General features: G+C 40.8%; 1 protein-coding gene across 1 annotated transcript in view; it reads right to left on the reverse strand.

The window, feature by feature from the left end:
- Nucleotides 1–14: 14 nt before the first annotated feature.
- Nucleotides 15–27,205, reverse strand: part of MCM9 (minichromosome maintenance 9 homologous recombination repair factor) — a 111,285-nt gene continuing 84,094 nt past the window's right edge. The window contains exons 9-13 of the mRNA XM_049654250.1: nucleotides 9,264–9,466; nucleotides 8,206–8,409; nucleotides 6,551–6,633; nucleotides 5,919–6,064; nucleotides 15–1,845 (exon numbers count right to left, since the gene is read on the reverse strand). Of these exons, the coding sequence (XP_049510207.1) occupies nucleotides 378–1,845; nucleotides 5,919–6,064; nucleotides 6,551–6,633; nucleotides 8,206–8,409; nucleotides 9,264–9,466 (2,104 nt within the window). The 3' untranslated portion in view covers nucleotides 15–377. The remainder of the gene's footprint in view (nucleotides 1,846–5,918; nucleotides 6,065–6,550; nucleotides 6,634–8,205; nucleotides 8,410–9,263; nucleotides 9,467–27,205) is intronic.

Genomic DNA, 27,205 nt, shown 5'->3' on the forward strand with positions numbered 1-27,205 from the left:
AACAAAACAAAACAAAACAAAACAAAACAAAACAAAACAAAACAAAAAAAACCAACAGAACAAAACCAACAAAAAACCAACCCAAAAGAAACAGAAACATCTTTGGGAATACAAGTATTACATTTGCAAAATTAAGCACAATTTCAATTAATTCAAGTGCTGGTATGACACTGCCCGACTCTGCCAGACACTGATTATATGACTTTTCAAGTCATGAAGGTAAAGCTGAAATTATAAAACCTGTCAGGGGTGCTGGTATTCTAAATGGAACTCATTATGGCCAAGAGTTTTTGTTCACATATAAACACCACGTCAATATCCCAAAGGTGCCGTGTTGAGCTGGGGAGGCTGAAATTTGACCTGAAAGCTTTTCATGATTATGGTTTTTTTCTCATTTCTTCATCCCAATCAAAATCCAATGCTTCGTCATCTAGTTCTGATAAAGTAAAGAGAGATTTTTTGGAAAGAGCCAATCTCTCAGTGGACCCGTCTAGCTGGAAAGTTCTCCTCTTCCTGCCAGGCACTGGGGCTGCAGTCCCGGGAGGAGGGCTTGGGCCTCTCTCTCCCTGGTTCACACTTTCAGGAGGAGGAAGGGATTCCGGTTTGGATTCAGAGGGGCAAGTAAAGGAGAAGTTTGCCAATTTGGCTAATGTGCAGGAGTGAACCTTGCTGCTTTTGTTACTGCTTGAGACCTCTTCCTTTCTGTCTCTTTGACAAGTAAGATGAGAATGCTCAGTCTTGTTCTCAAGTTCTACTTCAGGCTGGATGGTTCTCCTTTCAGGGATATGTTTGCTCTCCTCTCTTGACCTGTCTTCCTCTGGTGGCTTCCGGGACACCTGCTTTGCCTCATTCTGTGGCTGGTTTGAGTTCCTGCCTCCTGAGGGAGAGGCCAACTTTTGGGGACCCTTCACAGGCGAGGTTGAGTCTCTGCTTGCAACGTGGGGAGTTTCAGGACCTGGGACGGCTACTTCAGTTGTGCCCAGAGACACATGACTGTGGTCTTCAGGGGAATGGATCAGTTTCGACTTTGGTTTGAAAGTAAATTTTGCTAGTTTGGCCAACGGGGGACCTGGACTCTCGGCATGTTCAAGTTCAGGCTCTTCCCTCTGAGCAAGGGATTTCTGTCTCGTTCTTTTGGGAGTTTCCCACGCTCCCTGTAGGCTGTGTACAGGACCAGAGTGAGGATGAGGAGAACCTGTGGGCCGTGAAGGCGCCCTGGAGGGATTCCTGTACAGCTCCTGGGCCCTCGCCTTGTGCAGCGTGTGCAGTTTCCTGGAGACATGATGCATCAGTACCGAGTCCGGCTCACCAGCAGGCACTGCCATTTCAGAAACCATTGCTGCCTTTTTTGCCTCTTTACCTTCCACATTATCTGGCCTTGATGGAGCTTCTGCCTCTCCTGGTGCTAGAAGCTGTCCAGTTTCCAATTTGCTCCTTTGGCCTGGCTCATTCCTTTCCTTACCCTGAGATTTGTTCCGGAAGATTTTCAAAGCCGTTTTCCCCCCAGTTGTTTTGGGAGACACAGGAACAGTGTTTTTGGGCTCAATCTGATGAGCTGCTATGCAGTCAAACCAGTCCAAACTCTCATCTTTGCTGTATTTGTGCTCAGGTAAATGTTTTTTATTTGTTGATGTATTAGGCCCCAGGGGGGAGAGGGGACCGGGAAGTGGGCTTCCCTCAGGACTGCCTCCAGCAGAGGACGTCAGCATGCTACAGTTCACTTCCTGCCGTGCTGACCAGATTCTGGACTTGCATTCTTCTCCTGGATCATTTTTCAAGGATCCTGGGTTAGTCTCTGCCTCCACTGCCTGGGGCTGGGATTGGTACGCACTCTGATTCTGTAACCTGTGGCAGAGATAAATAAGGAAAACATGTATTGAAGAGAAGAGAATTTTTAACCTTTCCATTTCTTTAGTCTCTGAGATGCCATCTAAAGACTTCAGTCCAACATAATTCCAAGTTAATACCAAATACAGTCTCTTAGAGCAGCAGAAGGAAATTATCCTTTCTCAGCAGTACAGAATTTAAGTGCTTTGATCATCATTTTAAAACTGAAATGAAATAAAGGAAATGAAGTAACAGGTTTGTCTACATCTTTAGATCTCTCTGAAAGTCCATTTAATTCATTTAAGATTGCTTGAAGGTCAGTGTAAAATGCTTGTTCTTATCTCTCCTGTTACATGTTCCACTACAACACAGGCTTCTAACTATCTGCACAGTGGACGGGTGCTGATCGGGTGGTTCTTTCGTAGGCAGTCTGCAGGTCAGAAACAGAGTGGAAGCCCAGAGATTATGATCTCCTCACATCTCTTCACCTGAGTACTGAATTTTAGTGCACCTAAAAGTCCCCTTCCTTGGGAGTAGAGACTGTGATCCCGCTGGCCCTGTGGCATCACATTCATGGCACACCTCCCCCAAGCAAGTGTGACATCTTTCCTGCAAAGTGTAGCCATTTCAACACATGTTCTGGGCAGCTACTCTCTATCCAGCTGACACAGAGGTGAAACCTACTGACCTTCCAGAACGAAGGGTCTGATCAGTGATAGTCATTTTCAATCTTGGGCATGCCAGAAATGGAAATAATGCCAGAGGATCAACTTCCAACAGAGATGACAGTTTCTCAAAAGGAATAGCTTCGCAGTATAAGGGGCAACATGATCCCACTTCCATGTGTTAAATATGAAAAGAACTAAGCCAAAGAGCAGACGAGTAAGTTATTCTAAAAATCATGTGTAATCACAGAAAAAGGTATAGAAGAAAATACATTATATTTAAATGAATTTTAGATTTAAATAGATTTAAATACATTAAAATGTTAATGGTAGGCCTCTCTGGGAAATAAGATTATATGTGATTTTTATCTTTTTAATTTATTACTGTCACTTTTCAAAATACTCTATTAAGAACATGTATCACCTCTTATGATCAGGAAAAAAACCCACAAAAAATTATGATAAAAATACTGGGTTATATTCACTCACTATAGATTTGGACACATCAATACAGCAAAATCCATATTCACCACAGTCACAGCCAAACAAAAAAAAACCCAAAATAGCTTGCAAAATTACTGCTATCAAATATACATCAAATTGGGGTCAGAGATATTCATAATTGTTAAAGCTCCATAAAAAATGTTCTAAAAGACAGTGAATTTAAGGCTAGAATAATTTGGCCCTACCATTTTAGTCTTATTCTGACTTTGGGAATTAAATTCTCCCCTACATAAAATGTTTCCAGTTTTACTATACCTTCCTAAAAGACGATCTCTTTTCATATGAATAGAATGACCACCATTTGAGGCCGGCTGTCACTGGTAGGCATTTTCCAGAAGAAAAGTGTGATAAAAGTACAATAGTTTGATGAGTCATATATGACCACTTTAAGGAATAGACAAGTCTTTCCTGAGGGGATAAACCCATATGCTTTTCTCGCTTAACAAAATTAGCCTTAGACGTGCCTTGGAGGTCATGCACTGTCATTTGCAGGGCAACCTGGTTTTGTTACTTTGAGGATCAACACCGGGACATGCCCCTGCATTACAAAGATGTATCAGAAGAAAAGGATATTTTAAGGATATTTTAAGGCAGAATCCTATTTTTTTAGATCATTACCTACCCTTCTTCTTCTTTCCCTCCAGGAGGGTCATTTTGAATTTGGTAAGTTCAACCACTGTTTTTCTATCACATAACACTGATTCTGAGCTTCACATTCCTTTCCTTCCTGAATCCAGCATATGACAGCTTTTGGTAGTCCAAATGTCCAGTTTCTGCTCAGTCAAAATGAGCAGCCTTTCCAAAAGCCAAGCCGGGCCCAGGGCAGGTCTAAAAAGGATCAGCTACATCAGACCATAAAAGAACCAAAGGAGTATCTTTCATCTTAACACTAGGCTCTGGATCATTAAAAAACCAGACCAAGAGAAAAGGGGGTTGATTTTATACAAGGGCACTAGGTATTAGCAACACAAAGCCAGTCCCCAAACTTCCCCCAGGAAGGCTGTGCTGGGGTTTTATGAATTTGAGAGAGAATGCTACTACATGAAGGCAGTGAGTGAAAGGAGAAAAGCCAGGGAAATAATTCTCAAGGTTATACTTGTTCGGGCAACAATCCATCTCAGTCTCTAAATTCTCCTTCAGCAGCCGCTCTGCTTCCACGGGAACTCCTTTCACCAGCTCCCAGGTTTGAGGTCAACGCCAGCTGCCAGACTCAGGGCAATTATTGAGCCACTCACGCTGATCATGAAGATACCCAAATGGATACCTCTGCCATCGCTCACTCATGTGTCACAGGTACACCCTCAAAGTCTAGCTTTTTAGAAGCTCATGTATGCAGGGAGCATGCAAACATTGAAGTCTGGGCAAAAATTCTCTAGGTAATGCACATGACATGTTCCTTCCCACATTTTAACAAATCATTACAAAGCTGAGTTTTGAAACATTGCTTTTGTCATTCTTGAGTTGTTACCCTGTTGGAGGAGAAACAGGTTTCCCTCTTTAACAAAATACATCATTCTCACTGGAGACTTTTTGTCTGTTAAATATGTGAAATTTTAAAGGTCATGAATCTGCTCATGTACGGAAGGAAAATGATGATGCTGAAGGGAGGGTCAGAGCTGTTGCTAATGGACCAGGAGGGCCTTTCACAGGTAAAGGTCACTACTAGTTATCTCCACTTCTCAAACTTTCAAAACATCCTATTCGGCTGGCTCGAAAGCAATCTGGGCCTCAGTGTTCTACCTGATTTTCTTTCACCAGGGTTACATAAAGATCAAACATTTATTATGCTTGGAAGAGAGCTTTAAAACCATTAAGAATAAAATTAAAATATTAATAAACACTATGATTCTTCATGTAAACTCCCTTGCACATGGTCCTTTCCTGGCAAGGAAAAATGATAAAGTCAAATTATGATAATATTTTGCGGCTGGGTCTAGCCTGGGGTAGACTGACCTCCTGGAGTTCAACTTCCTCTTTCTTAACAGCATTCCCAGCCACCTTTCTAAATGGCACCGCTCTACCTATATCGACCCAAAGAAAGAGAAGAGGATGAAGTAGTGGTAGTGAACAGAATAAATCCCATTTACCAAGGCTTCTTGATTCCATGGAAACTGCATGTCTTGGGTGTGAACTGTGAGTAGCCAACCTTGGTGCTTCTCATGTAATTGGGAACCGGTGGTATAAATTCAGTAAATTAATACACAGTTTACCATATATAGTAAAGAACCTGCCAGTGTTCTCCATGAGGCTCACCAAACCAGCAAGCCAAGGAAATGTAGCTACGGAAGGTGGTCTCCAAAGATGGCAGCCATCAATTCCCCCATTCCTGTATGTCTATGTCACTCCTCCCATCAAGAGGTGGTGTCTATTTTCCCCTACCTTGCATGGGGGCTGACCCTGTGTCTTGCTCTGACCTACAAAATGTGGCAGAAATGATGCTGTATCAGTTCTGGCCCAGCTCATAAGAGGCCTGCTGGCTTCCATTTTTGCTCTGTTGGAGCATTAAGCTACCACGTCAGAATTCCGACTCCCCTGTGGTAAAGAGAGCCCCTGGCCATTTAAGCCACCTCCACTAAGGCACAACACATGTGAGGGAAACCATTCTGGATGTTCCAGTTCCACCTGAGCTCCCAGCTAAATTCAAGTATATGAGTGATCCCAGCCGACACTATGTGGAGTAGAGATAAACGAATTTACGACTCTCAGAAAAGTGAGCAATAAAATGGTGGTAGTGGTGGTTTTCTTTTTGTTTCTTTAAGCCACCAAGCTTTGGGGTAGTTGATTATACAGCAACAGACAACTGAAACAATCCCCTACAGATAGTACAGACAGATTTTCCACTTAATTTCCACTTCCTTCATTTCACTAAGTGTCAAACAAGGATTTTCCATTATAAGCCTTTTCTTGGATTTCTCTTCTCACCTTTCAAGTCTTCTTAGCTCTTCACTCAAGAGGTTGTGCAGCTCCAGCTTTTCCAGAATGAGTTCACACTGCCTCTGGTACTGCTGCAGAGGGTTTTCAGGAAAGGAAGTGTGAAGTGCATTCACACCTCCTAGCAGTGCACCTCCCTGAAGGGGTATCGAGAAAATGGAAAATACCAGAGAGAGTCAACCAGTCAGCCTGCATAGAGGAAGCATACGCTGGAGGCCACTGATCCCAGATCGGCCCTCTCCACTCCCATCTTGACTGTCAGTCAACTGGGCCTTTTGCAGATTTCAACAGTTCTCTCCCTCCAGTTCCTGGTGGCAAGAACTGCTCCAGGAAGCACACTGTCACTAGTGGGACCATGAGCGCCCCTCAGACGTGTTGAGGAAAAAAGAGTGACACCCACTGCTGCACACTAGTTGGCAAAAGCAATGCTACTGACACAAAGAATGCTTCCACGACCATGTTTTCCCCTTCTTTTAAATGGTTTCCTTTGGATATATTTCCTGAAATTATTAGATCTAGATTATGATCACTTTTACAACTCCTGATATGCTATAAATTGTCTTTTTTTTTTTTTTTACATGCTTATAGTTAGAGTTCAAATATTAGGTGCAAAATACCCTTACCTGCATCGAGGATTCCATTACTGACACTGCTGTAATAGCATCTTCCAGAGTCACAGTGTCACGAAACATCAGGCGAGCATGAGCTAAGAAAATTATGAAGACAGAAATTTTTTGATGCACATCTGAGGTGATAAATGTAATACTTTACCTGACCCCCTGAAAAATTACATTTTATGAATGAGCTACTAGTACCAAATTCATTTTACTAAAACAAGCACAAAAGTCTAATTTATTTCCTTCCTCCCTTCTTCCCTTCCTTCAGTAGGCTCCACACCCAGCCTGGAGCCCTATGCGGGGCTTTAATCACAACCCTGAGATCAAGACCTAAGCCAAAATCAAGAGTCAGACTCTTAACCAAATGAGCCACCCAGGCACCCCACAGAAGTCTAATTTCAATTAGTTTTAAAGTTGTTTCTCTAATGATGGGCCTAATCTTTCACAGCCCATGTCAATTCTGGGTATTTACATGAAAGTACTCTGGGCTCCAACAAAGAAAGGGGTTATATAAGCATATAGCTAATATTCAACAACTTTTAATCTCCATTTAAAAAAATGTTTATTTACTTATTTTGCAGACAGAGAGGGAGAGAGAATCCCAGGCGTTGTCAGCATAGAGCCCAACGCGGGGCTCAATCCCACAAACCATGAGGTCATGACCTGAGCTGAAACCAAGACTCAGACACTTAACTGACTGAGCCACCCAGGTGCCCCATTAATCTTCATTTTCTAGTCTATTATAGAAATACACAATATTAAAGTCATTTCTCATCTCTGGCACTTCTCTTTATCTGTGAGCTTTTCAAAACTACCAAACTCACAAGCCTGCGTTTGGGATACTTGTCTGAATATTAGCTATAAATCCTTGACACAGTGAAGTGTATTTGTTTTATAAAACTTTTTATTAAGTATATATTCTGTCATCATATGATACAGCCAGTTCACACAGAAATTTTTTTAGAATTATTTTAACAAGGGCTAAATATAAAAGCTAGTATTAGAAAAAAAGTCTTGATGTTTGTTTATTTATTTATTTTGAGAGAGACAGAGTGCGAATGAGGGAGAGGCAGAGGGAGACACAGAATCTGAAGCAGGCTCCAGGCTCTGAGCTGTCAGCACAGAGCCCAACACTGGGTCGAACTCACGAACCGTGAGATCATGACCTGAGCTGAAGTTGGATGTTTAACCGACTGAGCCACCCAGGTGCCCCTAGAAAAAAAGTCTTGAGATACATGTTAGTTGTATGTATGCATGTAAGTCTCATGCCTTAGGGTTGGGGTCATCTGTTATGTTAGTGGTAGCCTGTGAATGGCAATTAATGAGAAAAAACCAGATATGCTTCACCGGAAACAACTCTAAACAAGGAAGTATTCCACCGAAAATGCTAACAGACCACCACTGAGAAACAAACGTTAGTAAATAAGACTTTCTAAATGAATCATGTCATCAAGAGTCCTCTTAATGATGCTACACTCTACTCAATACTTATAATCTGTCCTCAGAAGAATGCAGGTTTCATAGCTCAGAGACTTTACTTTTCAAGCAACTATGAACACCTTAGAAAATCTTCTTATTCATCTTTGAATCATGGTGCCAAGCTCCATGCCTTGCACGTATTGGGCACCCAATAGAAGTATTATTTGTTGAAAGAAATAAACCTTCTGCCAATCGGATCAAGCTTTCCAGCAGGCGGATGGTGGTCCGGGCAGCGTTTCGGGAATCACTCTGCCTCTGCATCTGGTAGTACCGGAGAAGAACCTGATTACCCACGTCAGACAGTGTGGGCTGTAGATTTCGAATCAGGCAGAAATAGGTTTTCATCTTTTCCATGCTCCAGAGCTTTTCTGATTTGCTTGGGTAACCTGTAAATATTAGGTGCTAGGTCAGCAATTTCTAAGAACAGGCAAACATCTCACTTAAAGGGTTTTGATAATGTTCTTGTGTTCATCTTTAAAAAAGATAACCTTCGGGGCGCCTGGGTGGCTCAGTCGGTTGAGCGCCGACTTCGGCTCAGGTCACGATCTCGCGGTCCGTGAGTTCGAGCCCCGCATCGGGCCCTTGTGCTGACAGCTCAGAGCCTGGAGCCTGTTTCAGATTCTGTGTCTCCCTCTCTCTGACCCTACCCCATTCATGCTCTGTCTCTCTCTGTCTCAAAAAAAAATAAACGTTAAAAAAAAAAAATTAAAAAAAAAAAAAAGGTAACCTTCAGGTTTGTGGCCACTGAAACCTAGACCTGATTCTGCATGGCATATAGTTCAAGAACAAGCAGCCTTAGGATCTAAGCTTAATTGAAGGTAAACTTCCTACAGGCGCTAAAATTATCCAGAATAATTCTGGTCTGTCCTATAGTAATACACAGTATTTGAATAAATCTAATTTAATTTAAAGAGAAACACACATTTAGAGATTTCTGTTTCATAATTCAGTCCAGTTTTCTTTGCGTGCAAGAGGTGAGTGGTAACTATTTACCATAAGGTGGCCCTCTTTTAATCACAAAGAACATATTTACCAACTATAAGATCATCAGCAGACCCCCTTCTTTCTGCTCATTATTCTGGGCACACTCAATGGCTCCTCTTGCTGCCTTCGGTCTAAGCATCTCTCTGTTGCCGGTTAGGTAGGTACCTTGAGTATTTACTTAATTTTCTTCAAAGAGAATTTCATTTGGTTATGTCTACTTTTTCTCCACCAATGTAAATGATTTATCTCCACATACCTTTGTTTTCTAAGATAAAGGATGAAATTATACGATCCCAGTCTTCATTCTTGGTATCAAGCAAAACCAGGATCAGATCAAATCGACTTAAGAGTGGGCTGCCAAGGGCAATGTTCACGGACACGGACTCGTGGGGGTCATACTGGCCTTTGGGGTTAGTTGCTGCCAGAATGGTGGCCCTTGTGTTCAGCTTGCACACGAGGCTATTAAAAGAGAGGGTACAATTCACTGACTGCTGAGATTCAAATAAATAGCAAAATTAAACTTGTTAATAAAAAGAAAATCATGTTCCTTGAAAATCTAGAGAAACTGTGTGGAAGAGAATATGGAATGATACAAGGAGGTATCACAAATGCCAAGTTCAAAGGAAGTATATTAAAGCAGCGTATGCTGAAGGAAGTTATTGTTAAATAAATATTTCTTATGCCCCTACTATGAGCAGATCCCTCTGCTGGGTGCTAAGAGGTGTACAAAATTAAATTAAACATAGATACTATTCTTAAGGAGCTTGTAATCTACCAGCTATAATGGTAAGACAGGGCAGACTATGATATGTTCTGGAAGGATAAAGTTCCCAGGGGAAGTAAAGATGATGTGTATCCATTTCTATGGTTGGAAGAGATGATTAGAGAAACAATGCAAAGTAGCTTTTGAACTGGGCCCTTCACAACACCTGGACTTTTAAAGTGGAGATTATATATATATATTTGTGAGGGAGTGAAAGTAAGGGGTAAGGGTGACTTTGGAGAATGCTGAGTGGTTAAAGCAAAAACTTCCTGTGTGCTCACTTCTTTTGATTTTTCTAAAAGTGAAAGAAACAAGAGTCAGAGACACAGAGAGAGGGATGGAGGGAAAGAGGAGAAAGGAGGAAGGGGAAGAGAGGGAGGGAAAGGAAATTAGGAAAAATAAGGATTGATCAGCATTACTGTTTGTTCTGAGCATAGGTGACACACAATGTTACATTAATTTCAGGTGCATAACTTAGTGATTTGACAAGTTTATACATTATGCTATGTTCATCACAAGTGTAGCTACCATCTGTTCCATTACATCACAATTACAATATCAATGACTGTATTCCTTCTGCTCTGCTTTTTATTTGCATAGCTTACTCATTCCATAACTGAACTGTGATTTACTCATTCCAAACTGAACTTATTCCCTCTCCCTTTCACATATTTTCCCCAAACTCCCATTCCCCTCCCCTCTGGCAATCATCAGTTTGTTCTCTATATTTATAGTTCTGATTCTGCTTTTTTTTAATTTATTTTTTTAGATTTAATTTATGAGTAGAATCATACGGTGTTTGTCTTTCTCAGTCTGACTTATTTTACTCAGCATAATACCCTCGAGGTCCATGCATGTTGTCTCAAATGGCATGATCTCATCCTTTCTTTATGACTGTGTAATATTCCAGTGTGTGTGCGCACGTGTGTATCTGTGTGCGTGCACACGTGCACACACACACATTTTTCTTATCCATATGTATACTGGTGGACACTTAGGTTGCTTCCATGTCTTGGCTATTGTAAATAATGCTGCAATGAACACGGGGGTACATATATTTTTTTGAATTAGTGTTTTTGTTTTCTAACACTGGAATTACCAGACCTTATGGTATTTCTATTGTTAATTTTTTGAGGAACCTCCATACTGTTTTCCATAGTGGCTGTACCAATTTACATTCCCACCAACAGTGCACAGCTGTTCCTTTTTCTCCATATACTCACCAACAGTTGTTGTTTTTTGTCTTTTTGATTTTAGCCATTCTAACAGGTAATATCTCATTGTGGTTTTGATTTGCATTTCCCTGATGATTAGCGATGCTGAGCATCTTTTTATGTGTCTGTTGGCCATCCGTGTATCTTCTTTGGAAAAATGTCTATTCAGTAAACTGAGGGTTGATGGGGGGTGGGAGGGAGGGGAGGGTGGGTGATGGGCATTGAGGAGGGCACCTGTTGGGATGAGCGCTGGGTGTTGTATGGAAACTAATTTGGCAATAAATTTCATATTAAAAAAATGTCTATTCAGGTCCAGAAAATCCTAAATAATTCACCAAAAAACTACTAGAAGTAATAAACAAATTCAGTAAGGTGGCAGTCTACAAAATTAGTACCAAGAAACTTATGGCTTTTCCATACACTCGCAATGAAGTTGCAGAAAGAGAAATTTTAAAAACAACAGTATTTACAGTTGCAGTAAAAAGAATAAAATACCTGAGAATAAACTTAACCAAAGAGGTAAAAGACCTATATTCTGAAAACTATAAAAAAAACTGAAGATGACACAAACAAATGAAAAGATATTCCATGCTCATGGAATGGAAGAACAAATATTGTTAAAATGTCCATACTACCCAAAGCAATCTACAAATTCAATGCAATCTCTTTCAAAATACCAACAGTATTTTTCACAGAACTAGAATGAATAATACTAAAATTTATATGTAATCACAGAAGACCCCAAATAGTCAAATCAATCTTGAGGAAGAAGACCAAGCTGGAGGTATCACAATTCTAGATTTCAAGATGTACTACACAAAGCTGTAGTAATCAAAACAACATAGTACCGGCACAAAAATAGACACATAGATCAGTGGAACAGAATAGAGACTCCAGAAATAAACCCATGATTATATAGTCAATTAGTCTATGACAAAGCAGGCAAGAATATACAATGGGAAAAAAAAACCACTTTTTCAATAAACAGTGCTGGGAAAACCGGACAGCTACATGTAAAAGAATGAAACCGGACTACTTTTCTAGTATTATGCACAAAAGTAAAATGCATTAAAGACCTAAACAAGAGACCTGAAATCACAAGAATCCTAGAAGAGAACACAGGCAGTAACTTCTCTGACATCAGCCATAGCAATAATTTTCTAGATAAGTCTCCTAAGAGCAGGGAGATGAAAACAAAAATAAACTATTGGGACTACATCAAAATAAAAAGCTTTCGCACAGTGAAGGAAACCATCAACAAAACAAAAAGACAACCTACTGAATGAGAAAAGATATTTATAAATGATAAATCTGATCAGGGGTTAATATCCAAAATATATAAAGAACTTATACAAATGAACACCCAAAATACCAAACAATCCAATTTAAAAATGGGCAGAGGATCTGAATACTTATTTTTCTGAAGAAGACATATAGATAGCCAACAAATATATGAAAAGGAGCAGATATATGTTGAGGAGCAACAGTAAAGGGAAGACTGAGGAGGTCTGGGCACAGTGGGCAGGTTAGATGGACAGGACACATGGAGAAGATCAGAGCCATGGTCCAGGAAGAGGCACACAAGTCCTGAACAGAGCAGTGGCGCCATGGGTGTGTGGATATGACATAACTTAGATATTGTCGTTAAATTTATCATTGATGGGCAAGTCCTCAAAATAGCATGGCATATTCATTAATAACAAATATAGATTCTTTTTTTCTCTGTAAATTTGTATGCTCTCCATTCAATGACTATTTTTAGTTATAGTGGCATATCTGCCTCCGAGTAGTCACAGCCCTGTGACATCAGCAAACATGTGCTACATTTGTTAATCTCTAATCTATTTCCAGTTGGCTCCAGTGACCAGCTCATGAGACTGAAAAAGTTTAAGAGTCTTTATTTGTAGTAAATGGCACAAGAAGACACTCATTAAGGAGAAACACAAACAAGGCACTAAATCCCCCTTTAAAATGAAATCCCTTTTGAAATTTTACTGAAAGGGGAGCACTTGGGTGGCTCAGTTGGTTAAGCATCCCATTCTTGATTTCGGTTCAGGTCATGAGGTAGCCGTTCGTGAGTTCAAGCCCTCCGTCGGGCTCTGTGCTGACAGTGCACAGCCTGCTTGGGATTCCCCCTCTGCCCCTCCACTGCTCACTTGCTCTTTCTCAAAATAAATATTTAAAAAAAATTATTGAACGGGGAAAATTCTGAATAGTCTACATCTTATAACTTATGTGCCAAAATGGCTTTGTGAAGGCAGTTGTTTAGGCCATGGAATCCAGTTTGCCAAAAGAAAAAAAAAAAAAAAAGGTAGTAAATTGTTCCTAACTAATCTCACAAAGCACATTTAATCCATACTGAAGTGAGGCTGTTTGCATTTATCATAGAAAAGGAATATTACTGAAATACTGGCAATGAAACAAAGTACAATTGCATCGAAGTGATTTTTTAAAAAATATTTTCAATATGAGATAAAACAGACTGTTCATCCTCTCTCTGATCTACAAATATTTCTAATACATTTCCTGTGTGCAGAGGACTATAATGACAATTCAGGAAGGTATACAGTGGTCCCTGCCTTCAGTTAGTTTCCAACAGAACTGATGGAGTAGGGGGAGGTTCTACACAGTGCCTGCCAGACAATACGTGAGCCATGGATGATGGCGTCCCTGTCAGCATTAGCATCAGCAAGGAGACACTTCTGTGGAGACTCCTGCGTATCTGTAAGGTACATAATCTTAAAACTACCCATGATGTGAGAAGGGAAATGAACAAGCAAAGACAGAAAGAAGGAGGTGAATTATTCCTGAGGTAACTGGGGGGGGGGGGGGGGGGAACAAATAAGTTTAAGGAAGGGGGCTAAGGACAATTTACATGTGAAGAAAAAAGGCTGTCTAATGGACAGTTAGTGAAAATGTGAGCAATGAGAAACAGAAGAGTCGTTTCTGGTCATTTGAAACAGGGGAAGGCTATATACACACCTGGTGGTTGCAGATCTGTGACACAAACATTGCTGCATTAAAAACCAAATGAGGTTTTGGTAAAACACACACACACACACACACACACACACACACACACACAGAGAGAGAGAGAGAGAGAGAGAGGGGCTAATCCTAAGTACTTTGTGCATAGTGATGGCTCACTAAATATCTACCGAATGAATGAACTCATGGATTAGTGTAGGGTAATAATCATTTTTCCAATCTAGTATGACCTCCACCTTCTTCAATAACAATAATACCGTATTTGTAATACCAAGCATTGTGCTAGGTTTTATGTATATACACTGTTCCTAATATTCACAAAAACTTAACAGGTAAGATAACATATCACCAACTTAGAAATAAGGAAAATAGAAGTTGAAGGTGACAGAGAGCGGCAGAGCTGAGCTCCCATTCAAACCCAAACCTGCTTAGCTCCAAAACCAGTGCATCTTAAACAGTTCCTGTGTGGTCTTTAAATGTTTCTGTGTGTGTGTGTGTGTGTGTGTGTGTTTATGTTTATTCATTTATTTTTGAGAGACAGCACGTGTGCACACAGGGAGGAGAGAGAGACAGAGAATCCAAAGCAGGCTCCATGCTATCAGCATGGAGCCCAACGTGAGGCTTGAGCTCATGAACCACAAGATCATGACCTGAGCCGAAACCAAGAGTCAGACGCTTAACGGATTGGGCCACCCAGGTGCCCCATCCTGTGTGGTCTTAAAGAATCTGCCTGAATGGTTTAGACATTCATTGACTTACCTTATCTTTTTCCTACTTGATTTGATCTCCTTGAAGGGCTATGACTTATTGTTACCATGCTCACATGCCTGTCACATATTAAATGCTCAATAAACATTCACAAAATACATGACAAAAAAATCTTCACTTAATTCAGTATTTCTAAAATTCAGAGCCATTTTATACTTACAGGCTTCAACAGTCATAAAATAATCATGCTAATATGTGGAGTTTTTCTACATTAACCCCAAGGAGTGAAAACATTCCAGTTTTTGAAAAAGCTACTTTTCCATTTTTAATCCACGTTTTCACTTTCCTAAAAACACAGTGGTAACTTTTCTATTCTAAAGTTAGGTTACACAAATTATTTGTATTATTACAGGCCCTCCAGATAGTGCCCTTGATTTTGCAATGCTCTCCCAGTAATCCCATTACATCCTTTACGGGGTGATCCCCATCTCCACTCATGGCTTTAATCACCACCTATGTGCTGATATCCATAAATTCAGTTCTCACCTGCGGCACTGGCTGCTATGTGCTCACCAAACCTTGTTTCCCCTTCGCCCCAGGCACAGACCAGACCACGTTTCCCATTCTCTTTTATGGGTGAGTAGAACTGTGGTAAATAAGTTTTGTCAATGGAATGGGGGTGGAGGAACGTATGCCATTTCCAGGTTGGGCACCTACGTCCCTATGCAACCCTCCTCATCCTCTCCCTCTGCCAGCATAGACCAGGATAAGGCCCAGAGTCAGAGAGCCACCTGAGGGACGAAGCCTGGGCCCTGGATGAGTGTGTGGAGCAGAGCACCCCACCCTCAACCCACAAGAGACTGTGACATAAGCAAGAAAAACTTCCTTTGGCAAAATATTGCAGGAAAGAGATGAGCACAGGAGAGAACTGATGAATTTTCAAGGAGTAATGAAGAGAATACACAGCTCAGAAATGTGAAGTTTTGAAAGGCTGGAAAATGCAACTGCTTCTAGACCTCAGAGAGTAAGAGCAAGAAAGGGCTTTGAACAACAGAGCCCCAGTAAATTTTCCTAGGTGTACAAAATGACCCAGGTTAAGAGTGAAACCTTCAGTTTAGATGCCCTGAAAGCAGCCAACATTAGGGTGAATAAAAGAGGAATGGAAGCCACACTCATGCTCACAGTAATACTGTTCTCAAAGGCCCAGAGGTGGAAGCAACCCCAGGGAACATGGATGCACAAATAAACAAAAGTGATGTACGTATAGCTATATATACATGCACAATGAAATATTAATCTGGAAAAGAAAGGAAATCTGCTACTCACTACAACAGGGACGAACCTTGAGGACACTATACTAAGTGAAATAAGTCAGTCACAAAAGATAAATGCAATATGAATCTACTTATATGGGATTTCTAGAGTAGTCAAACTTATAGCCACAGAAAGTAAAATGGTGCTTTCCGGGGATGGGGGAGAAGGGAAAATGGGGAGTTGTTTAGCGGGTACAGAGTTCTAGTTCTGCAAGATGAAAAGGGTTCTGAAGATTAGTTGTATAACAAGGTGATATGGATATACTTAACATCACTGAACTGTACAATTAGAAATAATTAGGATGGTAAATTTTATGTTATGATTTTTATTTACCCCAATAAAAAAAAAAGGAGACTACAATGGACTGAATGTTTGCGATTCCCCCAAATCCGTATGTTGAAGCCCTAACCAGCAATGTGATAATATTATGAGTTGGGGCCTTAAGGAGGTAATTAGGTAAGATGAGCTCATGAAGGTAGTGCTCCCATAAGGGAATTAATGTCCTCGTGTGAAGAAGAGGAGCTCTCTTCGTGCTCTCTCTCATGCTCTCTCTCTCTCTCTCTCTCCCACAGATACATACCTGAACACGCACACACACACCAAGGAAAGACCTTGTGAGCACACAGCAAGAAGGCAGCTGTTTACAAGCTAAGAAGAGGGTCCTCACTAGGAACTGAATCTGTCAGCACTTGATCTTGAACCTTCCAGTTTCCAGAACTGTGAGAAATAAATGTCTGCTGTGTAAGCCACCAGTAAATGGTATTTTGTTATAGCAGCCCACACTAAGACAAAGGCAAAGAAGGAAAGAAAACAAAACCCCAGCAAACCAGACTTGAGATATCCATGAAGAAAAGAACTCTGGATACCAGCACAGGCATTTGACTGGAAGCAAAGGGATGAGAGGCCTATGATTCCAGGAGATCCATGCTGCCAAAGAAACATAACCTCGATCTAAAGAAAGCCTTCGTTGCTTTCAAGTTGTAAAACAACCTGTGGCGGTCATGACACCAAAAGCACAAGCAAAAAAAGACAGATAAAATGGACTTCATCAAAATTAACAACTTTGTCCTTCAAAGAATGCCATCAAAGAAGTGAAAAAAAACCTCACAGAATGAAATTATTTGCATATCATATAGCTGAGAAAGGACCTTATCCAAAAAATATAAATAACTCTTAAAACTCAACAATAAAAAGGCACATAATCCAGTTAAAAAATGGGCAAAGGATTTGAATAGATGTTGCTCCAATGATGATACACAGATGACCAATCATGAAAAGATGCTCAATATCATCAGTCATTAAGGAAATGCGAATCAAGACCACAGGCAAGATACTAAAGACACACTAGAACTGTTATCATCACAGACAACTACAAGTATTGGCAAGGATATAGAGACATTAGAACCCACCTACACTGCTTGAGGGACTGTACAATGGTACAGTGGCATTGCAAAGGTTTGACGGTTCCTTAAAAAGTTAAATACTGTTAACATATGACCAAGTGATCTCTCCTATTACATACCCAGGAGCAATGAAAACATATATCCACACAAAAACTTGTATGTGAATCTTTTTTTTTTTTTTCAACGTTTTTTATTATTTTATTTTTGGGACAGAGAGAGACAGAGCATGAACGGGGGAGGGGCAGAGAGAGAGGGAGACACAGAATCGGAAGCAGGCTCCAGGCTCCGAGCCATCAGCCCAGAGCCTGACGCGGGGCTCGAACTCACAGACCGCGAGATTGTGACCTGGCTGAAGTCGGACGCTTAACCAACTGCGCCACCCAGGCGCCCCAATGTGAATCTTCTTAATAGCATTGTTCATAATAACCAAAAAGTGGAAAGCCCAAATTTCTATCAATTGATAAATGGATAAACAAACTGTGGTATATTCATATAATGGAACACTATTTGGCCATGAATAGAAAGCTATTGGTGGTACATGCCACAGCGTGGATGAAACTTGGGAACATTATGCCAGTGAGAACACTTGAGGACCAGTCCCGAAGGCTAAAGAGCTCTGTGATGGAAGGGGCCGGGGTCCTTGAATGATTTCATGGGCTAGAACAACTCCTCTTCCACACATTGATGAGCAAGACACAACCTTAGATTGTGTTAAGCCACTGTTTGCTATAGCAGTTAGCCTCCCCTGAGTGATATCCGGCAAATCTCTCTAATGAGCTCTAGATCCTTTGGCTATAGCAAAGACTACTCCAATGTTTGAGTGGTTTCCTCATGCAAAGAATCAGGCCAAAAAATAGCCTGTGATGTCATACTCACATATCTGCTTCTAGATTATCTAACACTTTCAGAATAGGGCCCCAATTAAAAACAACAACAACTATTTAGCACCCAAAAAGTGGGGTAAAAAGCCTCACAAAACTATACAAAATAAAAATATTTTAATGATATTCTCACAATCCATGAATACGTATTACAAAACTGTTAAAAAATAAGACTGATAAAGTTGACAAATCACCTTTTGCTGCAGACTGACTCAATGAAGGGTAACAAGAGACAAGACACAGGCCAGGGCAGCCCATACGGAACATCTAGAAAGAACAGAAACTCTCAGAGTGCATGGCATGAACTTACATTTTCACACCCTGGTGGCATACTTGGATGGCTGTAAGGGATACGTCTCATCCTGTTCCAGAGCCTCCTCAGCACCCCCAGGAGTCAGAGCCATCTCAGTGGGGTTGGGGAGAAGGATTTGTTCCCTGTCTCCTCGCCTTAACCTGAGGCTAATCTGAGGAGGATGTCACCAGAGATGCAGCTTCACAAGATCTGGAGGAAGGGACAGACAGGTTGTCTGGTGTGCAGAGAATCTTACCTGGGAGCAGTGGTTCCTAGGTCTGGCTCATCAATGAGGGCCACGGTTGGTTGTAATAACAGAGATTCCCAGGTCCCACCTCTGAGATTCTGACTGGTAGGCCTGGTGTGGGCTAGAAAACTGAACATTGTCGAGTGACTGGTGCTGTGGCTCTTCTATGGCTGTTAGAATCACATGGACAATAAATGACTACTTGTCTGTCTCACTGCAAAGTCTGAGTATCTTGGGACGCCTGGGTGGCTTAGTCGGTTAAGCATCCAACTTCATTCAGCTCAGGTCATGATCTCGTGGTTTGTGAGTTCTAGCCCAGTGTCGGGCTCTGTGCTAACAGCTCAGAGCCTGGAGCCTGCTTCCGATTCTGTGTTTCCCTCTCTCTCTGCCCCTCCCCCTGCTTGTGCTCTGTCTCTGTCTCTCAAAAATAAATAAACATAAAAAAAAAAAAAAGTTCTGAGCATCTTGAGAACAAATGCCTTGCCTTTTCATCTTTGTGGTGTGAGTAGCAGACAGCAAGACGTTGTTTAGTGCTCAAGACAGGTTTATTGAGCAAAATGATAAATTGCCATCATGCTTGTTTTTACTTTTTAATTATTTTTTATTTCTTTAAAGATTTTTAAAAATATTTTTTATTTATTTTGAGACAGCGAGAGCATAAGTGGGAGAGGGGCAGAGAGAGCCCAATGTGGGACTCAGACTTATAAACCACAAGATCATGACTTGAGCCAAAATTAAGAGTCAGATGCTCAAGTGACTAACCACCCAGGTGCCCCCATCGTGCTTGTTTTTGAAATTTAGATTGTGCTTCCTACCTAGACTTCTGAGTATAATTTAGTAGCACCAAATATATAATTGCAACATCAAATTTTCTCCTACAATGCTATTTCTCAGCAAATAGCAAAAGTATCCTTTATTACTTAAGAGTCAACTGATACCCTGCCTTTGAACTCTAACTCTGTGCAGTGTATACAAAGTGACATGTTTCTTATTTTTTTTTAACGTTTATTTTATTTTTGAGAGAGAGACAGAGCACAAGCAGAGGGAAGGGCAGAGAGAGAGGGATACACAGAATCCAAAGCAGACTCCGGGCTCTGAGCTGTAAGCACAGAGCCTGACACGGGGCTTGAACTCATGAACTGTGACATCATGACCTGAGCCAAAGTCGGATGCTTAACCGACAGAGCCAGCCAGGTGCCCCCAAAGTGACACATTTAAAAACACACACACACAAACTCTGAGAAATTCCCTGCAGCCTTGGAGGCCAGCCAGATATTGTGATTCAATGATTCATACTATATCCTTAAGCTGTAATTCAAATTAAAAAATCCTTCACAAAGCAATCAGACTTTAGTCACTTGAAATGAGAGAGAAAACAAAAGAACACACATTTAAGAATTCCTAAAAATGACACTGTAAAGTGTCAAACACCTTAAAGAAAAACTTGAAGTGTTCTTAGAGAAAGAGCCCAGAACGTCTGGATGATGACGGCCTTTGTATTGCTGGCCAAATTTAGATGGCTTTGAAATGAGGAGTGAGGAGTAGGTAAGGCGTTTTAAGGGTAAAATTCAGAGTATTTTTATTTTACTTTGGTAGAATACATGATTAAGTATTTCCTTTTCATACTTAACCCTTCTGATCTGCTTACTGATTAACAACCGATGCGCTTTATGTCTCTGGAGACATTTTCTCAAGAGTTCTGAATTTGGCAAATAACTGTGTACTTTGCATTAGGAAGATTAACAGCCTCCTAATTAGGGACAGAATGAACTTAGGATTCTGAAAACTGTTACCCAAAAAATTTGATGAGCTACTGTTGGAGACAGACCCAACTCTTTCTTGAACAGTAGAGTGACACACAGAGAAAGTGCCATGAAAAATGAACATGAGCTATGGTGGAACTTAAAATGTTTTTGTTGTTCCCACTACCAAGCAGATGATCTGTAAAAACTGTGCCCTGAAGGCACACTGAACAGCCATCCCAAGAGCAAAACCAACGTGTACTATTCTTGCACTGTTCTACAAGTGATACTATGTCAAAATAAAAATTTTTTAAATGTAAAAGGACAACTCCTCCAGATGGAGGGAGAAAAATATCACAGAATTGGTGGTAGATGTGGTCTGGGGAGAAACCGTAAAAACTGCAGAGCCTGACCAGGAGTGACTCAGTGCTGTCTTGATAAACCCCTGCCATCCTTTTTGTTCATCTCTTTGAAACCCACTGAGCTCAAGACTTTTCTCATCAAGAGCCACCTGCTATTTAGATTGATTCATCAGGCTATTCTGTCTGTCTAAACTATTGCTCCTCAGCACTGACAAATCCACAAGCACGGACGACTGTTGTATTGCTTACGTGATTCTTTCGTCCTCGTTATAGTGCCGGGCAGGCCAACCACTGGAACATCCACCAAGCAGGTAACTCCACAATCTCCTCTTTGTCAACTGCCACGTGGGAACAGCAGACTGGACTAGAGATTGGAAACTGACTAAGGGCAGTCACTCATAAACCAGCCAGAGACGTCTGAGCTGCTGTTGCATAAATCTACTTGGGACAATCTAATTGGCCCTCCTTTAAGGGTATCTGAAATGGACACAAGAGGGAGAACTGAACTACTTCTACAGAGAGCTGCACGAATCTGAAGGCCCACAAATACATATTCACACAAACAGTCACAGGAAAGCACCTGAGTCGTAGTAATGGGAGAGCAGGAGTGGCTGCTATTTTATATCTACTTGAAGCAAACTTCCATTCTCCAAATTATGTTCCAGTCACCAAAAGAAGCAACTTCTTTTTTTCTGTTCCTCAGTTTCTGCATTTGTAAAAATGGGGTTATAATAAGTGCGGTCTGCTATCAACTATTCTGAGAAATAAATGGGTTATTACATGTGCAAGATTTAGAATAGAACCTGGCACCTAATAAGTACTAGATAAATACAGATAGCCCTTATTATCTAAACTCCTGTTTTCTGTAAGGAAATTTGAATATATCAAGATATATGTTCCTAGGAACTTGAATATATCAAGATGAATTTTCTGATACATTCCTTGCTATCCAAATTCAGGAACAAAATAGATTTAGCTAGAGAGAGATACTTGCGTTACTTGTTATAGTTAAGTACCTCATCATGTGCAGGACACTACGCTGTGTGATTTACATGTAAGAGTAAACTAACCTTTTTTTTTTTTTTTTTTTTTTACAAATTATTTTTTTTTTTTAACCTTTATTTATTTTTGAGACAGAGAGAGACAGAGCATGAACAGGGGAGGGGCAGACAGAGAGGGAGACACAAAATCTGAAACAGGCTCCAGGCTCTGAGCAGTCAGCACAGAGCCCGACTTGGGGCTCAAACTCATGGACCGCGAGATCATGACGTGAGCCAAAGTCGGACGCTTAACCGACCAAGCCACCTAGGCGCCCCAAACTAACCCTTTTTTTAACCGAATTATATTTAACATGTAACATTGTATAAACCTAAGGTATATAACATGTTGATTGGATACATTTATATATATGGTAATATGGTTGCCATCGAAGTGAAAACTAACACTTGTATCATGTTACGGAATTACCATTTCTTTTTTATAGTGGGAATTATTAGTCTTTTAGCATGTTTGATTATAATATTGTTGTCTACATTCACTATGCAATCATCAGATCTCCAGGTCTAGTCTACTAGCTGCATGTTTGTACCCTTAAAAAATATCTTTTCCTTCTCCCTCAACCTCCAGGCCCTGGCAACCACTATTTTACTCTCTGTTTTTATAAGAGTTTGACTCTTTAAAAAATTTTTTTCTTTAGTGTTTATTTATTTTTTTAGAGGGAGGGACAGAACATGAGCAAGGGAGGGGCAGAGAGAGAGAGAGAGAGAGAGAGACACAGAATCCGGAACAGGCTCCAGGCTCTGAGCTGTCAGCACAGAGCCCAACGCGGGGCTCAAACTTAGGAACAGCGAGATCATGACCTGAGCTAAAGTCAGACACTTAATCGACTGAGCCACCCAGGTGCTCCTGAGTTTGGCTCTTTTAGGTGCTATATATAAGTGATATCATACAGCATTTGCCTTTCTGTCTGACTTATTTTACTTAGCATAATGTCCTCACAAGGTCCGTCCTTGTTATAAATGGCTGATTTTCTTCTTTCTCAGGCTGAATGTACTCCATTGTATATACACATACCACATCTTCTTTATTAATTCATTTGTTGACAGGCACTTAGGTTGTTGCCATATCTTGGCTGTTGTGACTAATGCTGCAGTAAACATGGGAGTACAGGATATCTCGATATCCTGTTTTCATTTCCTCTGGTGTATACCCAGAAATGGGATTGCTGAATCACATGGCAGTTCTTTTTTAATTGTTTGAGCAATCTCCATGCTATTTTCCATAGTGGCTGAACCAATAATACATTCCTGTCAACAGTGCACAATGGTTTCCTTTTTTCCACATCTTTATCAGCACTTGTTATCTCGTCTTCATGATGGTGGTCATTTTAAAAGATGTGAGATGGTATCTCACTGTGGTTTTGATTTGTATTTCCCTGATGATTAGTGATGTTGAGCATCTTTTCATGTGTCTGTTGGCCATCTGTATGTCTTTGGGAAAATGTCCATTTAGTTCTCTACCCATTTGTTAATCAGATTTTGTTGTATGAGTTCTGTATATATTTTGGATATTAACCCCTTATCCAACATATGGTTGGCAAATATTTTCTATTATGCAGGCTGCCTTTTTAAAATTAAATAAGTTATTATTTTAGAAAGAGAGAGTGCACAAGCAGGGGAGAGGGGCAGAGGCAGAGAGAGAGAATCCCAAGCAGTCTCCATGCTCAGTGCAGAGCCACATGTGGCGCTTGAACCCACGACCCAGGCATCATGACCTGAGCCAAAATCAAGAGTCAGCCACTCAGGCACCCCTCTAGGACTGCCTTTTGAAGATACTGTTGCAGCAAGACACATTCTACATGGTTGAGCCGGAGGCAGGCATGCAATCCCAGACCAAGTAGAAGCACGTGCTCCTCTTTGAGCAAACTGTCACCTTTAGCAAACTACTCAGGAAGGGGTCCTTCACCCTGAACTTCATGTTCAAAAGGAGCATGAAGATGAATTACTTGGCCCTGGAGGAGAACACAGACAACGACCCCAGCAACTCTTCACTCATGAACAGGGAGACTTCTGAGCAGATCATTCTGCAAGCCGCCAACACAGACATCCAGCAAGCCCGGACACAGGACACCAATCAAGTCTTAGAAACACAGTGAGACTCCTTAAATGCTGCAGTGGGACCTCATTCATCAAAGATTACTAAAGGAGAATGAACCAAGGTGAGGTGGTCCAGGTCCTCACGGTCAACAAGCAGGACATGTGTCTCACGTTATCAGCCTGCCAGCAACCATCCTTCCACAGCTGAGGGCTGGGTTCTAGGCAGCAGGCTGGTGTCCCTCACCAAAGCCAGGCTGGAAGCAGAACATAGTGACAGGGGCATTAAATAAATGCCTCATTGGCTTCCCCAGAAGAGGAGTGTGTGGATTTAGAAAAGTGAAAAACAAACAACACGAAAGCATAAACACGTGGTAAGGAATTACTGCTGCCTAATCTCAATGGTGCCACTGGAACCGATGTTTTGAGTGTTGGAACCACATGCAGCACGTCATCCAGGGTGGACCTTTCCGATTTTGTGGTTGTTGGTAGTGGTGGTTTCTCCTTCCTCTTTTTCCCCCTACCTCATTAAGAAACCTCCTGAAACCCTAGGTGATGCAAGGCCTGCCTTCTGTTGTTCTACTGACTGACCGCAGGATTCACTGAACTGGACTTCTATTTTTATTGTTAACAAGTTACACACATACACACACACACACACACACACACACACACACACACGAAGATGATTTTTTTCCCCCTTCAAAACAAAGAGTTTAGACAACAACTAAAGAAGTAAAATGAATCATACAGCATTAAGCATCAGTATGAGCATTTACATGGGAGAATTAAATTAAGTGCAACCACTAAGGAGAGCTGAACAAGTCTGAAAGACCCACAGACACACACACACAAATCAGTCAGAGAAAGTATCTGAGTCACAATGATGGGAGAGCAAGTTTGAAGGTGAATACACTTCTGATGCTGAGGCGGAAATGAAACAATACAGCTGCTATTTTAGATCTACTTTGAACAAACACCCATTTTCCAAATTATGCTCCAGTCATCAAAAGATGCAGCTTTTGCCATCCCGGGCACCCTAGCAGGCCTAGCTTAAGGTGCCCTTCAGGTAACGTGAGCTTTTCTCATTATAGCTTTAAAAGGCCTTTACAGTTATCATCCACCCTGCAGCAATCGAGGTTTCATCCTGGAGCACAATCATGTTCTGGCTCACTGATCAAAGTCCCTGGACACATGCAGGAGCCAGGTGATGATGGTGACAACAGTCCATATTCATTTATCACAACTTCAAAATCCAAAAAGTTCTGAAAAAGCGAGTTAATTGTTAATTAAATTCTTAATAGTTAATTTGGCAGGAAAATCTGACCTGAATTGATGTGTCTTTATTCCATTTAGTGTGAAGTTTTATAGCTTCACTGCAATACGATTAAAATGTTTGATTACAGGTGCTGTCGCAGGCACTGCTGGTAGCTTTCATAATATAGGACATATGCACTGTATTACTTTCCTAAAATGAAAACCAAAAAATCTGCATTCCAACATGTATTTGGCCTCAGGGGTTTCTAAAAAGAATTGTAGGCCTATAACAGTAACACTTAACTAGCATTTATTATATGTCAGGTTATATCATAAGCACTTTATATGGATTAACTCATTCATTTTCATAGTAGCCCTATGAAATGGAGTGATTCTCACCATCTTACCAGTGAGAAAGCCAAGGCACAGAAAAGTCCCGTAAAATGCCAGTAATTAGCTAGTAGGTATTGGAGCTGGAACCTCAACCCAGCCAGATTAGCTGTGGAACTCTTTTCTTATTATAGTTCTTTCAATACCCAATGCATTCTTGTGGTCACTAAAAAAAAAAAAAAGGTGGAGCTCTTGATGCAGTTTCCTGAACTTGTTCCACGTCTAGCACAGATCATGTTCAATATTCCATGATATAACGTGAAGCCATATTTTATACATGTACACATTCTGCAACAAACCAGCCAGCAGATGAATTCATTTGTTGGCTTAGGTTTACAGTACCTCATAGGTGGTACCTTGAACATTATCCGTTTACTCATTAGATGCTTGAATTCCTTACACAAATGTTTCCTCGTCTACTTTGAAGGCCCCTATAACCATGCAGGCAGTCTGCCTGACAGTTGAAACCTCTAAGAAGTCTTCCTTGTACTGATTCTAAATATGCTTCCCTGAACTTTCTAGCCATTGATTCTAAAGGATACAGAAAAGTTTAATTCCATTTCTATATATTTGATCCTTTAAAAATAATTGTAGGTAACTATTTCTCCAATTACTCTTTCTAGAAATGGTTCAAAGAAAACATGGGTAATGTTTTAAAAATACAGAGAAGTTGGTATGGTAAGTTAAACAACAAGAAAGAATAACTTAAAAGTAAAACGTTGATGGCATGCCTGGGTGGCTCAGTCAATTAAGCGTCCAACTCTTGGTTTCAGCTCAGGTCATGATCTCATGGTTCCTGGGTTTGGCCCTGCATTGGGCTCTGAGCTGACAGTGTGGAGCCTGCTTGGAATTCTCTCTCTCCTTTTCTCTCTGTCCCTCCTCTGCTCATGCTTTCTCTCTCTCTCTCTCTCTCTCTCTCTCTCTCTCTCTCTCAAAATAAACATAAAATAAAATAAAATAAAATAAAATAAAATAAAATAAAATAAAATGTTGATTTCTAGGTTTCCAGAGGATAATGGCAGCTGCTTATATCCACATCTCTCCACATATCCTTCAGAGATGTTACAGATAAACAAGGAGAGCAAATAAACCCATAAAACAAAACTAAAAAATAAAAGTGAGAGAGAATAGTACAAACTTCAATTTACATGGAAATCAACAAATAGACATTAGGAACCAGCAAAACTAATCTAGAGCCCACAATGGAATGGAAAGATCAGTGGAGACTAAGTGAAAAGGAGAAGAGACCAATGGGTTCCTCACGATGGTAGAACATAGACAAAATCACCCTTAGAAGGGGAGAGTCCCACATGGAGTGGGGAAACATTGAGAAAAGGTTTGAGACCTTGTGGATCAAAACACTCACTACTGGGGAACAGAAAGAGGGACTTGAAAGTTCTTGAGACCTTCTTGGGAAGGGTCCTGGACTAGATGAAGGTGACCAGCAAGGGGCGGGAGTCCCTTGGAGTCTTGGTGATCAGAGTAAGGGGGAGACAAGCAGTGGATATTAAAGATCCTACTAAACAAATAAGAAACACAAAATCA

Source organism: Panthera uncia (assembly GCF_023721935.1).
Source record: "Panthera uncia isolate 11264 chromosome B2 unlocalized genomic scaffold, Puncia_PCG_1.0 HiC_scaffold_24, whole genome shotgun sequence".
Lineage (NCBI taxonomy): Eukaryota > Metazoa > Chordata > Mammalia > Carnivora > Felidae > Panthera > Panthera uncia.